This window comes from Panulirus ornatus, chromosome 13 (assembly GCF_036320965.1).
Source record: "Panulirus ornatus isolate Po-2019 chromosome 13, ASM3632096v1, whole genome shotgun sequence".
NCBI lineage: Eukaryota > Metazoa > Arthropoda > Malacostraca > Decapoda > Palinuridae > Panulirus > Panulirus ornatus.
This window is the reverse complement of record NC_092236.1, coordinates 45161620-45174967: the sequence shown is the minus strand read 5'-3', so window position 1 is coordinate 45174967 and position 13348 is coordinate 45161620. Positions and strand designations below refer to the sequence as shown.

Here is a 13348-nt window from a genome sequence, read left to right as displayed (position 1 = left end):
GTCGAGCCCCAGCCACGCAATCGTGATGCAAGAAGGTTGTCACCCAACCCACCGCACAACACTCATTGTCAAGATTACAGTCACTGATGCACACCCTCCGAGAAGGGGTTCCCTGCCCTATATACAGTGCCACACCTCCTCGTTGGCCATTTCTCACTCGGGAGCCAAAGCTAGAAGGTGAGGTCTGTACTCTGTGCAGTACTTGAGGTGTATGTGGGGCGAGAGTTCAGCCCAGTGCATGGAAGTGTGGAGTTGAGCTGTAGCCCAGTACATGGAAGTGTGGGGTGGGGTGTAGCCGTGTGTGTACAGGGTAGTGTGGGTCTGGAGTCGAGACCAGTACATGTAAGTGTGAGGCTAGGGTTCAAGCGAGTATAACGAGGTATGAGGCTAAGGTCCTGCCCAGTACATGGAATTGTGGGGCTGTGTCCATCCGAGGGAGTGTGGAGCTAGGGTCCTGCCCAGTACATAGTATTGTAGGGGTCGGGTCCAGACAAGTGCATAGAAGTGTGGGGCTGGAGACCAGCCTAATACAGTAAAGTGTGGGACTGGAGTCCAGCCCAGTACGTAAAAGTCTGGAGCTAGGGTCCTGCCTAGAACATGGAAGTGAGGAACTAGAGTCCTTCCTGGAACATAGGAATGTGGAGCTAGGGCCCTGCCTGGAACATGGAAGTGTGGAGCTAGGGGCCTGCCTGGTACATGGAAGTGAGGTGCTGAGGTCCAACTCAGAACATGGAAGTGTGGTTCCAAATGAAGGTTGGTCTGTGGCTGGGGTGTGTGATGTCACCACATTTGCTCTCTTTGTGATGAGGGAATTAAATACAAGAGTCTTGGGGAGAGGAGCGAGTATGCAATCTGTAGGGAGATAAGAGGACCTGAGAATTAAGTCAGTTGTCGTTTGCCGATGATACAGCACTGGTGTCTGATTCGAGTGAGAAATTGCAGAAGCTGGTGGCTGAGTTTGGAAAAGTGTGTGATAGCAAGGGGTTGAGAGTGAATGTGAATAAGAGGAAGGTCATGAGGTTCAGCAGGGTTGAGGGACAAGTTAGTTGGGATGTAAGTTTAAATGAAGAAATACCGAAGGAAGTGAAGCGTTTTAGATATCTGGGAGTGGACGTGGCAGCAATGGAACTATGGAAGCGGAAATAAGTAATCGGGTGGGGGAGGAGGCGAAAGTTTTGGGAGCGCTGAAGAAAATGTGAAAAAAAATAATGTTATCTGGGAGGGCAAAAATGGGTATGTTTGAAGGAATAGTAACCTCATCATTTTTTATTTTTTATTTTTCTTTTTTTTGGTTGCAAGGCATATGGTATAGATATTGTCATGGGGAAAAGGGTGAATGTGTTGGAAATGAAATGTCTGAGGACGCTATGTGGTGCCAGGTGGTTTGATCAGGTAAGCAATGAATGGGTTAGGGAGGTGTGTGGTAATGAAAAGAGTGTGGGTGAGAGCAGAAGAGGATGCGTTGAGATAGTTTGGACATACGGAGAGAATGATTGAGGAAAGATTGACAAAGAGGATATATGTATCAGAGATGGAGGGAACCAGGAGAAGCGGGAGACCAAATTGGGGACGGATGGGTGTAGTGAAAAAGATTTTGAGCGACCGGGATCATGCAGGAGGGTAAAAGGCTGTGGAATAGAGTGAATTGAAACGGTGTGGTATACTGGGGTCAACGTGCTGTCGGTGGACTGAACCAGGGCATGTGAATGGTCTGTAAGGCCTCGATGTGGAGAGGGAGCTGTGGTTTCAGTTCATTACACATGACAGCTAGAGACTGAGTGTGAACGATTGTGGCCTTTTTGTATGATTTTCCTGACGCTACCTCGCTGACGCAGGGAGTGGCGATGCTGCTTCCTGTGGAGTGGGGTGGTGCCAGGAATGGATGAAGGCGAGCGAGTATGAATATGTACGTGGGTATATATGTATATGGCTGTGTACGTGTATGTATATGTATGTATATGTTTATATGTATATCTATGTATGTATGAATATATTTTATCTATTTATTTATTTTGCTTTGTCGCTGTCTCCCGCGTTACCGAGGGAGCGCAAGGAAACAGACGAAAGAAACGCCCAACCCACCCATATACACATGTATATACATACATGTCCACACACGCAAATATACATGCCTATACATCTCAATGTACACATATGTATACACACACAGACATATACATATATACACATGAACATAATTCATACTGTCTGCCTTTATTTATTCCCATCGCCACCTCGCCACACATGGAATAACAACACCCTCCCCCCTCATGTGTGCGAGGTAGCGCAAGGAAAGGACAACAAATGCCCAATTCGTTCACACTCAGTCTCTAGCTGTCATGTAATAATGCACCGAAACCACAGCTCCCTTTCCACATCCAGGCCACACAAAACTTTCCATGGTTTACCCCAGACGCTTCACTTGCCCTGGTTCATTCCATTGACAGCACGTCGACCCCGGTATACCATACTGTTCCAATTCACTCTATTCCTTGCACTCCTTTCACCCTCCTGAATGTTCAGGCCCCGATCACTCAAAATCATTTTCACTCCATCTTTCCACCTCCAATGTGGTCTCCCACTTCTCCTCGTTCCCTCCATCTCTGACACATATATCCTCTTGGTCAATCTTTCCTCACTCATTCTCTCCATGTGACCAAACCATTTCAAAACACCCTCTTCTGCTCTCTCAACCACGCTCTTTTTATTTCCACACATCTCTCTTACCCTTACATTACTTACTCGATCAAACCACCACACACCACATATTGTCCTCAAACATCTCATTTTCAGCACATCCACCCTCCTGCGCACAACTCTATCCATAGCCCACACCTCGCAGCCATACAACAATGTTGGAACAACTATTCCTTCAAACATACCCATTTCTGCTTTCCGAGATAATGTTCTCGACTTCCACACATTCTTCAAGGCTCCCAGAATTTTCTCCCCCTCCCCCACCCTATGATTCACCTCCGCTTTCATGGTTCCATCCGCTGCCAGATCCACTCCCAGATATCTAAAACACTTTACTTCCTCCAGTTTTCCTCCATTCAATCTTACCTCCCAATTGACTTGACCCTCAACCCAATTGTACCTAATAACCTTCCTCCTATTCACATTTACCCTTAACTTTCTTCTTCCACACACTTTACCAAACTCAGTCACCAGCTTCTGCAGTTTCTCACATGAATCAGCCACCAGCGCTGTATATCAGCGAACCATATATATATATATATATATATATATATATATATATATATATATATATATATATATATATATATATATATATATATATATATATATATATATATATACATATATATATCTGTTTCCCATTTTAGAAAGTTAAAATACAAGGAGAGGATTTCTGGCCCCTCGCTCCCGTCCCCTCTAGTCGCCTTCTACGACACGTGAGGAATGCGTGGGAGGCATTCTTTCTCCCCTATCCCCAGGTATATATATATATATATATATATATATATATATATATATATATATATATATATATATATATATATATATATATACACACACACACACACACGCACACCCACACACACACATATATATATATATATATATATATATATATATATTATCCCTGGGGATAGGGGATTAAGAGTACTTCCCACGTATTCCCTGCGTGTCGTAGAAGGCGACTAAAAGGGGAGGGAGCGGGGGGCTGGAAATCCTCCCCTCTCGGTTTTTTTTTAATTTTCCAAAAGAAGGAACAGAGAATTGGGCCAGGTGAGGGTATTCCCTCAAAGGCCCAGTCCTCTGTTCTTAACGCTACCTCGCTAATGCGGGAAATGGCTAATAGTTTGAAAGAAAGAAAAGAATATATATATATATATATATATATATATATATATATATATATATATATATATATATATATATATATATATATATATATATATATATATACATATATATATATATATATATATATATATATATATATATATATATATATATATATATATATATATATATGAAAAATGTAAGAAATAATTTAGAAAAGTGAATGTAGGTTTGCGGCAGGGGCGTGTGATGTCTCCATGGTTGTTTAATTTGTTTATGGATGGGGTTGTTAGGGAGGTGAATGCAAGAGTTTTGGAAAGAGGGGCAAGTATGAAGTCTGTTGGGGATGAGAGAGTTTGGGAAGTGAGTCAGTTGTTGTTCGCTGATGATACAGCGCTGGCGGCTGATTCATGTGAGAAACTGCAGAAGCTGGTGACTGAGTTTGGTAAAGTGTGTGAAAGAAGAAAGTTAAGAGTAAATGTGAATAAGAGCAAGGTTATTAGGTACAGTAGGGTTGAGGATCGAGTCAATTAGGAGGTAAGTTTGAATGGAGAAAAACTGGAGGAAGTAAAGTGTTTTAGATATCTGGGAGTTGATCTGGCAGCGGATGGAACCATGGAAGCGGAAGTGAATCATAGGGTGGGGGAGAGGGCCTTGAAGAATGTGTGGAAGTCGAGAACATTATCTCGGAAAGCAAAAATGGGTATGTTTGAAGGAAATGTGGTTCCAACAGTGTTGTTTGGTTGCGAGTCGTGGGCTATGGATAGAGTTTTGCGCAGGAGGGTGGATGTGCTGGAAATGAGATGTTTGAGGACAGTATGTGGTGTGAGGTGGTTTGATCGAGTAAGTAATGTAAGGGTACGAGAGATGTGTGGAAATAAAAAGAGCGTGGTTGAGAGAGCAGAAGAGGGTGTTTTGAAATGGTTTGGGCACATGGAGAGAATGAGTGGGAAAGATTGACCAAGAGGATATATGTGTCAGAGGTGGAAGGAACGAGGAGAAGTGGGAGACCACATTGGAGGTGGAAAGATGAAGTGAAAAAGATTTTGAGTGATCGGGGCCTGAACATGCAGGAGGGTGAAAGGAGGGCAAGGAATAGAGTGAACTGGATCGATGTGGTATACCGGGGTCGACGTGCTGTCAATGGATTGAATCAGGGCATGTGAAGCGCCTGGGGTAAACCATGGAAAGTTCTGTGGGGCCTCGATATGGAAAGGGAGCTGTGGTTTCGGGCATTATTGCATGACAGCTAGAGACTGAGTGTGAACGAATGGGGCCTTTGTTGTCTTTTCCTAGCGCTACCTCGCACACATGAGGGGGGAGGGGGATGTTATTCCATGTGTGGCGACGTGGCGATGGGAATGAATAAAGGCAGACAGTGTGAATTGTGTGCATGGGTATATATGTATGTGTCTGTGTGTATATATATATGTGTACATTGAGATGTATGGGTATGTATATTTGCGTGTGTGGACGTGTATGTATATACATGTGTATGGGGGTGGGTTGGGCCATTTCTTTCGTCTGTTTCCTTGCGCTACCTCGCAAACGCGGGAGACAGCGACAAAGGAAAATAAATAGATAAATAAATATTTATATACAAATATATATATATATATATATGTGTGTGTGTGTGTGTGTGTGTGTGTGTGTGTGTGTGTGTGTGTGTGTGTGTGTGTGTGTGTGTGTGTGTACCCAAGGTACACTGATAATATCCTCATCAATGACACAAACCACAAACGAGACCACAGTACAAAACTTCTTAGCGGTCTCGTCAACAGGTAATAACAGTTCCGCTTCTTAAATGAATAATGGATGAAGGGTGAAGACAACAGCTTCAGACAACCAAGGAATTTGATCCATACATCAGAGATATTTAGGAAAGTTTTTCCTTGAGTGTTGGATGAAGTAATGCGTCTCTTTTGAAATGTTGGTAGATGGTGTGGGTATGTGGCCGTGTGGTGGTGGTGCTGGCTGTGGTGGCGGCTGTGGCGTTGGCGGACCCCAGCTTCCGGCGGCGGCGTCCCTCACGTTGTTACCCCAAGACGAAGACCGTCACGCAGGCGCAGACGAAGACGAAGGAGGTGAGTAGTGGACGGCCGTTGTGATGATACTGAGGGGGAAAGCAGGACTTAAGGGACAGGATATCTTATGGGACTTAGATAAGCGCTGGAACAGGATTCAAGAGATAGTGTCATCAGGAAGTTCAACAGGACTGGAGCGAGTACTTGAAAGATGGAATCTTCGACTGATCGGTCCAGCAGATTAGTCATGGAAGATAACTCCAGAAATAGGATCCCTGTGGGGTCCAGCAGGTAAGTCACGGCAGCGAGCTCATGTGTCCTCCTGCTGAACAAATAAGTAGGAAAACCTGGACACTCTCCAACGAGCTACATTCTATTTCCTCCTACTTGAGTAGACGCCGGCGACAGCAAACGGATTCTTCAATCGTCCTGAACCAAAGTTCCCTTCTGCCAAGAGCAGTCAGGGAGCTGGATTACAACCATTTCTCCACGTTGATCAAAGACAAGCTCAGGCGCCTTCTATCTGAATCGCGGAAGTCATAATCCCTTACCACTGACAGACTCCCGAAGACAACGATGAATGAAGCATACAAAAGAAATGAAATCCTTGGGATAATCAATAGGTAAAGTACTGAGGCAGAAGTGAGAGATTAGAATCTCTTGCAGGTCCAGCAGGTAAGCGCTGTGTGGTAGGACTAAAGAGATACGGTCACTGGAGAGATCTAGGGGATCATTGCTCGTGTAAGACTCAACAAAATAGAGCTCTGTGGATACCAGCAGGTAGATTGGTAGGGTTCGAGAGACTGAAAACTTTAGGGATCCATCACTGAGGTAGGAGCGAAAGGAATGGATCCTCTATGGGGTTCAGCAAGTAAGCACTGGGGCAAGACTCAAGGTGGTAGGTGTAGCAGATCACGGTGTTGAAGGAATGTCTTTGGGACAAAGATGATAAGACAGATCATCACTAGGGAATGAATCAGGATATAGATCAATTGGGTTGACATTAGCTGAGACTTTCCAAATTTCTTCGAAAACTTTTTAGTTTAGAACTCACCAAAAGACAATGGTCACAGAATGTGTGTGTGTGTGTGTGTGTGTGTGTGTGTGTGTGTGTGTGTGTGTGTGTGTGTGTGTGTGTGTGTGTCCTTAAACGCATACTCTTTGATTGTGTTAGGCAAGCTGAAGCCCCAATTATACTCTTATCCGCCTATTTGTCCATAAGTAATAATTTCCCTTGGTTTTCACTCATTTCACTCAGTCAGTGACTGGAACTGGCAACCTCTTTTCTCTTAGTTGATATGATTATACGCAGGAAGGCGATACCATATCTTTAGAGGTGCATTAATAGAAGGGATGTCTTCATAACATCATATGTCTTTCGTATACAGTATTCGTCTGTGCACCTGATGATCACAATGTGTACTTTCTCTTCCCAGGTCCAAGTGTTCACAACGGTCCTCCAGAAACAAGTCGTACCCACAACCCTTTACGAAACCCTCCGCCAAATCCAGTTCAAGACCAAGGTTCAGACCCAGTTCCAGACCCAGTATGTCACCCAGACCTTATACAAAACAAAAGTCCAGCAAGTGGTTCAGGTTCAAACCCAGTACCAGACGCAGTACCAAACCCAATTCGTTACCACCACGCAGTTTGTCCCCTCCTATACCACCACCACCCAGTACCAAACCCAGTACCAGACGCAATATCAAACCCAATACGTTACCACCACGCAGTTAGTCCCATCCTATATCACCACCACCCAATACCAAACCCAGTACCGAACCCAGACCCAGTTGCAGACGGTGACCGAGACCCAAGTCAATACCCAGTACGTCACAACGACCCAAATACAGATCCAAACACAGTACCAGACGCAGTTACAAACCCAGTACGTTACCACCACACAGTTTGTCCCATCCTATATAACCACCACCCAGTTCCAGACCCAGGTCCAAACTCAGATTCAGTTTCAGACCCAGTACCAGACCCAAGTGGTAACCCAGTACCAGACAGTCACCCACACCCAGCAGAGCTACAAGACCGTCTGCCCCAAGCCTGCCTACGGCTAACTGATGACCCAGCCAACACAGAGATGTCTTCCTTCGCTTAGATTTTAGTCTCTCGTCTATTTAGTATATAACAACTGATATTGATTCAGTCAATCCTACCTCCTGTAAATACCATTTCCATATTTACAGTACTCGGAAACGCTATCAGTAATATAGTATGAGTGTGAGACACGGTGTAATTTGTATAATAAAACATTGACGATATTCCCAAATTGAAAACTTTTCATGCCTCCTTATGAGAACTAATGACGAAATACAATAACTTTAGATTTTTCTTCGTCACCCGTTCCCCAGACATGCTTAAAGGAAGCGAATTATAATGAAAGTGAAATGAAAATGGACAAGATACGATAACTCTTGAAAGTAGGAAGACAATTATTAGGAGGAGTTGAGGCCAGGCAACTGGACGAAAGGGTCGACAAACGGTTAAACTAGTGCTATATTTCACTCATGCAAGACTGACGCAAGCGCCCCGGTAACGAGTATGACAGTGTCTTGAGTGGTCGAGGCGAAGGGTGTGTGTGTGCGTGTGTGTGTGGTTGCTAGGGATTTGTGCACCGTCATCAGAACGTCCGCTGCCGTGAAGGCTAAGAATGTCAACACTGTACGACAGTGTGACACAGTGAAAGTGTTTGTTGCTGTGATTTCAAAGCCCATTCAATGAAGTAAGGAAGAAATCACTATATATATATATATATATATATATATATATATATATATATATATATATACATACATACACATATATATTGGAAAGGATCACAATTTTGCGCGTGATCAAGATATTCCTGAGTCCACGGGGAAAATGAAACGCGATAAGTTCCCAAGTGCACTTTCGTGTAATAATCACATCATCAGGGGAGACACAAGAGAGAAATATAAGTCAGTTGATATACATCGAAGAGACGAAGCTAAGACGCCATATGGTAAACATGCTTTTCTGTTACGATTTATCTCTCTCTCTCTCTCTCTCTCTCTCTCTCTCTCTCTCTCTCTCTCTCTCTCTCTCTCTCTCTCTCTCTCTCTCTCTCTCTCTCTCTCTCTCTCTCTCTCTCTCTCTCTCTCTCTATCTATCTATCTATCTATTTATCTATCTATCAATCTATCTATCTCTCATAATGCACCATATCTCCCTACTCTGGGTCCTTTGACCACAATTCTGTATCTATTACTTCTTACTGGCCACCTTTTTCTTTAATCACCTCTTGAAAACGCTAACTTTGGCACCCTGAGAGAGCTCAGTGGCTATCCCTTCGTTGCCTCTATAGTGACCTTCCCTCGGATAGGCACTGTTTCTCTTGTCTAGATGCCTCGTGTTTCGCTGAACGTATAGCAGTTATATCGGCTAAGATGTAGGTCCACAACCCATGTTCTAAATCTTTTCCTCTCCAGTCATGACTTGATCGCTTCTTCTCTGATGCCTGTCGCATCAGGGACGGTGCTTGTCAGTACATAAAACTCTTCCCTTCCCCAGAAAATCACTCAACTTTCGTTTTTGCTCGGAATCATTGCAATGCTGTTTTTCGAAGAGCCAAGAGCACTTTCATAAATAGAAAGTGTGCTAATATGACTTCTTCATCTACTGTTAAGTCTTTTTGGTCCTAAACCTATAACATATCAGACAATACCTATAACTCAGCCGACCTGATCAGTCTATTACTAACTTTCCAACTGATACGGTCGCTCTCTTTGGCACCTTTTCTCAGAGTCTAATCCTCCGCACCTATCTCCTCCCTCCGAATCTATGCCGTCACTGACATTCTCTTTTCGCAGGGGCTTCCAGGTACATTTCCAGATCAAGGAGGACGAGGCGTATAGTTCAGTGGCATACCTAACATGTTCAGGGGAGTGTACTTCTGAGCTAACACAAATCTTTGCTCTCCTTTCTCACCTCAGTTAAAATCCTTGACTTTTTTTTCTAACCCTTAGTGCAACCCCTCCCTACGAAAAGGGGACCACATCCTCTCTAACTATCGTCTCATTGTTCTCACTTTGTTATCTCAAAGGCTTTGAAACTATCCTAAACTCTCACTTTCACAAACAAGTAGAATCCCATTCCCTTCCTTTAGATCACCGGTGTGGATCTCGAGGTGCTAAGTCTACTGGTGATCCTCTCTGCTATGACTCACCTCTGATCGTCCTCTCTTAGGAACACTAGTGAAACCCTTGTCATAGTCCTCGACGTCTCCAGATAGGGTGTGGCATAAGTCTTTGCTTTCTAAATTCTCTTCCTTTGTTTCACTGTTTCTCTCTGTTCTCTAATACATATTTCCCTCTCAGGTCGTCCCATTGCAGAACTCATCGATGGAGCGATGTTCACCTCCTATCTTGTCAATAATGGTTTTCTTCAGTGTTCTGTCGCATCAACTGCTCTCTTTTTTCTCTCTTCTACCACTCACCTTGTTCACTCTTATGCCGATGATCCACTTTACATACTTCAACTCACTTTTCGTCTCCTCCTTCCCATAATACTCACTCTCTTTCTCGTCCCGATCATATTTCCTCATTAAATTCTGAACTGTAAAACGTGACCTGTAATACATTTTGGACTGGGAAAACAGTGACCTTCTAGAATTTAATCATGCTGAAATATAGTTTCTCCCTATACCTCTTTCATAGTATTTTTTTCCCCTCTGTTCAATTTCACAACACCTCAATTCAACCTCGTGATAATATAAACATGCTGTACATAACCATCTCCTCCACTCGGTCTTAGAAGCCCCATATAATCAGTAACACGAAGTCTTCTTCCCCAAAAGTTGAGGGTGTTGTATAGGTGCCGTAGTCATTTTTCTAGAGTGCATCTGTTTCACATCTACTGGGATATTATTCTCCCGAGTATGGAATACTATTCACACATCTGGAGGGGCTCGTCCTCCACCTCTCTATCAGTTAGAGTGAACACAAAAGTCATCTGTGTCATTAATTCTCTGGGCAACACCCCTCTTCAACCTTCTTTTTCCATACGCCGCTATTTGCTACTCTCTCTCTCTCTCTCTCTCTCTCTCTCTCTCTCTCTCTCTCTCTCTCTCTCTCTCTCTCTCTCTCTCTCTCTCTCTCTCTCTCTCTCTCTCTCTCTCTCTCTCTCTCTCTCTCTCTCTCTCTCTCTCTCTCTCTCTCTCTATTCGCCAGGTATTATTTCGTCACTGCTCATCGTCTGCAAGTGTTCCCCCACCCCCTAAGGACTGGACCCGCGACACCCGTCTGACTGATGCTTCCTACAATCGCGTGAATTCCTGCCGCTCCAGAATTAACTATAATGATGCCCACTTCTTTCCTGGAACATCTAAGCTGTGAAATTCTCCCCCTTCTTCTGTCTTACCCTCCTCAGATAACCTTTCTTCCTTTAAGAACCAGGTCCACAGTCACTTGCGGAGTCCTGATTATCTTCTGCTGTCTTTCTCTTCAACTTTTTTCTTTCACCCGAAATGCCTTTGATTTGGGCATGTTATTTCTCGTTACCGAGTCGTTCCGTAAGAAAATGTCCAATATCCATGTTTGTGAGTGTTCTCGGAGCATTTAGTTTCTTAATGAGCTTTATATTCATGTATGTGATGTAGGAAGTAAATGCAGTGCGTGTGTCGTATGTACTACCAAGTAAGGTTGAGGTCATGTTGGGTGAAAGTGGTTGATCGTTGAGGGTGCAGGTTGGAGTCATATCTGTCGCAGGTTACGTTGGACTTCTGTGGGGATACAGTTACTCTGTCATGAGCAAGCCGATGTTCTAATTGCATCATGAAATGCTGAATGTTTATTATTCTTTTTAATGGGTTGAGGGGCTCTGACGTAGCATGCCTATAAAAGGAAGTTCATCTTACGGTCTTGAGGGAAGGGGGACGTTAGATGAATATCTTGTAAGATATCAAAATGAGTCTGGAGAAAGAGCAGCTCCCAGAGAGATCCACCGTACATCATGAAAACCTCAGGAACGAGGGCTTAGTCGATGACTACGGCCGGGCCGACTATGAAGCTGAGATTGGGCAAACATTATCGTCATTTTCTTTTCTGAAGGTGAAGGTGAGGTCAAACATCTTGTGAATAAGAGTATGTCTGGGGTCAATGCTTAATGCTTTGATGATATGCAGGAGTGGGGGTTGTGTGGTTGACCTAAGCCATCCAGAACTTGCTGTTATAGGATATGTCTAGGTCTGAGACCGTGCCGGGCGGGTGAGGGCGGAATGATTTTCTGCTGATTCTGTTATGAACTGGTTTTTTCCAAGAGTAACGATGGTGATGATGACAGTGATATGAGGAGGTCAGAGGAAGGGGAGTGTGCGTGTGTGTGTGTGTGTGTGTGTGTGGTGGGGTGGGTTAAGGCTTGGTGTCATGTTTGTAAGTTCCCCAGATGTGTAGGGTTTTCTTGTGTGGCTGGGAGTGGTTGACCATGTCACTGAGTTCATAGAATGCCGCTGAACAAAGTGGAGATTTGACATGGTGCCACGGCCTGTTGTAGGAGAATATTTATGGGGTTTTAATTAGATCATGTATGTCAGTAGGAGTAGAAGAAAGGAAACCAGCTGTGACTCATTGGATTTCGTGCCAGTTTTTCATGAGTGTCCTGTTAAAAGGAAGTGGTTGATCTGTGAATCATTTTGAGTAATGTTTCATGATCATGTCTCTCTGTCCTCTGGGAGATGGGATGTTATTGCGTCGGGTTAGCGCTAGTTGGAATGTGGGGACCGAGATGGCGCGGTAGGAATTAATATTCTCTGTCGCTCGGCTAGAGTCGAGTGTTCTTGGTGCCGTGGTTCATCGTGGGGAGGGAGGTCATAATGCCAGTGTCTTGTTTGTTTCGCAGTCATCAGGTTGGTCAGGCGTTGTTTAGAATCTGGATGTTCTGTCGTCTGGTGCTGAGTGTGAGTGGTTTGTTTGCGTGTTCATCTTTGCTTAATCAAGACTGTGAGAAATTTGGTCTATATTGCTTTTTTATGTTTTTGTGGTATGTGTCGTTCGCTGGCTTAGTTAAAGACCGCGTTCTCTAAGGACTGGAATATGTCTCTTGTGAAGTCTTGAAGCTTGGTTGTCAAGTATTATGTAAATGACGGCCAGTTTCCTGTTCCTTAGTTTGATGGGATCTTGTATGGCTATGTAAGTTTGGTGGATTAGATAATGTTATCAAAATGGGTAGATGGTCAGAAGCGAGTTCATGTATTACGAGCCAATAGATCTTTGCATGCAGCGTTGGCGCGTAAAAGGTATCGTGTAGTGACGTAGTGTGCTGGAGTTGCTGAGGTGGCTGGTTACGGAGGCTGAAGGTATTGAGAGGGTTCGGCTGATGAGTAGTTCACCTCGGGAATCTTGGATGTGAGTGTTGAGCCACACAGAGGTGGTGGACTATGAAATCACACCACATAAATTTGGTGGGCGTTTTGCCTTAAGTTCTGTAGTTATTGAGTGTATCTGGGAAGGCAAGTGATGTAGTGATGTAATGTAAACGTTGATTAT

At 44.0% G+C, this 13348-nt stretch overlaps 1 protein-coding gene across 1 annotated transcript; it reads left to right on the top strand.

Moving 5' to 3' along the window:
• The first annotated feature begins 130 nt into the window (after positions 1–130).
• On the top strand, positions 131–8108 carry LOC139752828 (uncharacterized). Its single transcript, XM_071668772.1, has 3 exons — positions 131–177; positions 5748–5894; positions 7271–8108. The coding sequence occupies exons 2-3, from the start codon at positions 5748–5750 to the stop codon at positions 7901–7903; spliced, it is 780 nt and encodes a 259-aa protein (XP_071524873.1). The 5' UTR covers positions 131–177; the 3' UTR covers positions 7904–8108.
• The last annotated feature ends 5240 nt before the right edge of the window (positions 8109–13348 follow it).

Bases quoted from the DNA above. Each gene is read 5' to 3' on its own strand.
- LOC139752828 (XM_071668772.1), top strand. From the start codon at position 5,748: ATGGTGTGGGTATGTGGCCGTGTGGTGGTGGTGCTGGCTGTGGTGGCG. The intron at 5,895-7,270 runs GTGAGTAGTGGA...TTCTCTTCCCAG, and splicing joins CGCAGACGAAGACGAAGGAG to GTCCAAGTGTTCACAACGGT.